The 1,501-nt window shown below is 44.2% G+C and overlaps 1 protein-coding gene across 3 annotated transcripts in view; it reads right to left on the bottom strand.

Moving 5' to 3' along the window:
* TNFRSF10B (tumor necrosis factor receptor superfamily member 10b) overlaps positions 1 to 1,288 on the bottom strand; it is a 15,141-nt gene extending 13,853 nt beyond the window's left edge. For 2 of the 3 annotated variants that reach the window (XM_015557734.1, XM_015557732.1), the window contains exon 1: positions 1,105 to 1,288. In XM_015557734.1, coding sequence (XP_015413220.1) covers positions 1,105 to 1,228 — 124 coding nt within the window. In that variant the 5' untranslated portion in view covers positions 1,229 to 1,288. The remainder of the gene's footprint in view (positions 1 to 1,104) is intronic. The other variant, XM_015557733.1, reaches the window with a different exon arrangement.
* Between the last annotated feature and the right edge of the window lie 213 nt (positions 1,289 to 1,501).

The raw sequence follows: 1,501 nt of genomic DNA, 5'->3' as shown, positions 1-1,501 counted from the left end.
TGAAAACATGTATTCACAAAGGTATATGCACCCGTATGTTCATTGTAGCATTATTCACAATGGCCAAGACATAGAAAGAACCAGTGTCCCAAGACAGTGGACTGGTAAAGAAGATGTGGTACATCTGAACAATGGAATACTGCTCAGCTATAAGAAAGGATGAAATCCTGCCATTTGCAACAACATGGATGGACCTTGAGAATATTTGGCTAAGTGAAATAAGTCAGTCAGAAAAAGCTAAAAACCACATGATTTCACTCATATGTGGAATATAAAATTGAAACTCCTGAACACAAACAGCAGTGTGGTAGTTTCCAGAGGGAAAGGGGGTAGGGGTGAATGGGGTCCTAATATATGGTGATGGGAGATGACTTGACTTTGGGTGATGGGCACATAGTGCAATATATGGATCTTGTAACATAGAAACCCACACCTGAAATCTGTATGATCGTATTAACCAATGTCACCTCGATAAATTTAATAAAAAAGGAAAAAAAAGAGAAAGAGGGCCAATTCATTTACTATGTATTTTTTGACCTAACATTTCAACATAGTATCAATTCAACATTTAATCAATACAACATATTGGGATAGTTTACTTTCTTGAATACCTCACTCAAAAAGTGAAATCTATGCTCCCTCCAGAGTGTCCAGGGTTTGTGGTCTGCTCTCACCTGCCCTTGTGACTTCTTTACCCCAAATTCACCCTACACTCACCCCAGCTTTGCTCAAACAAGCTCTCCTCCTGCCCCTGGGACCATAACTCCTGGGGGGCCCTCTCCGGACCACTGTGCATGGCTCTCTGCACTAAAGACAGTTGCTCTCTGCGTCAAGGTCACATCCTCAGACGCCTCACCAACCCTGTCTCTGTCCCACCCATCACTCAATTATCCTCATGGTTCCTATCTCGTCTCTCTGTCACCTTCAACTGTCTGTCTGAGTCCATCTCAGAAGAACAGCTCCAGGAGGGCAGGGGCCAGGCACTCAGGAGCCATTTAATAAATAAATACCTGTAGATAAAGAACCAGGAACTTCAGAAATCAGAGGGCTGGGAACACCTGGAGACAAGGCGGGTAAGGGCTTGAGATCAGTGTTAGAATGTACCTGACGAACACTTCTTCTCTGCGTGGCTGGCAAGCAATCCTTTTGGGGCAGGCGAAGTTATGTCCGGCTTTGTGATTGGGCGTGAGGCAACTGGGATCTGTGGGGACAAAGCAGGGATAGGCATCAGTGGCTTCCTGACTCTCCTCCCGCCCCGGACCCCTCTCACATTCTCGTCACCCCAACTACCTAAAGCAACAAGAACTGGGACCTTTCTTCCAGCTCTATCCTCATTCTTCTGTTTCATGTTTGTCCCTTAGCCTTTGGGACTAGCAAGTAACTCACGCCTGAAAGAGTTTCCAGTATTCTTTTATCTTATACTAAAACAAAATATACTTATTCCACATGTGCAAAGTTAATCATAAATGGTAAGCACCATTGCAACCACATCAGTAAATCC

The sequence above is a fragment of the Myotis davidii genome, unplaced genomic scaffold, assembly GCF_000327345.1.
Source record: "Myotis davidii unplaced genomic scaffold, ASM32734v1 scaffold448, whole genome shotgun sequence".
In the NCBI taxonomy this organism is placed as follows: Eukaryota; Metazoa; Chordata; class Mammalia; order Chiroptera; family Vespertilionidae; genus Myotis; species Myotis davidii.
Note: the sequence above shows the minus strand (reverse complement) of the source record. Positions and strands in the feature narration are given on the sequence as shown.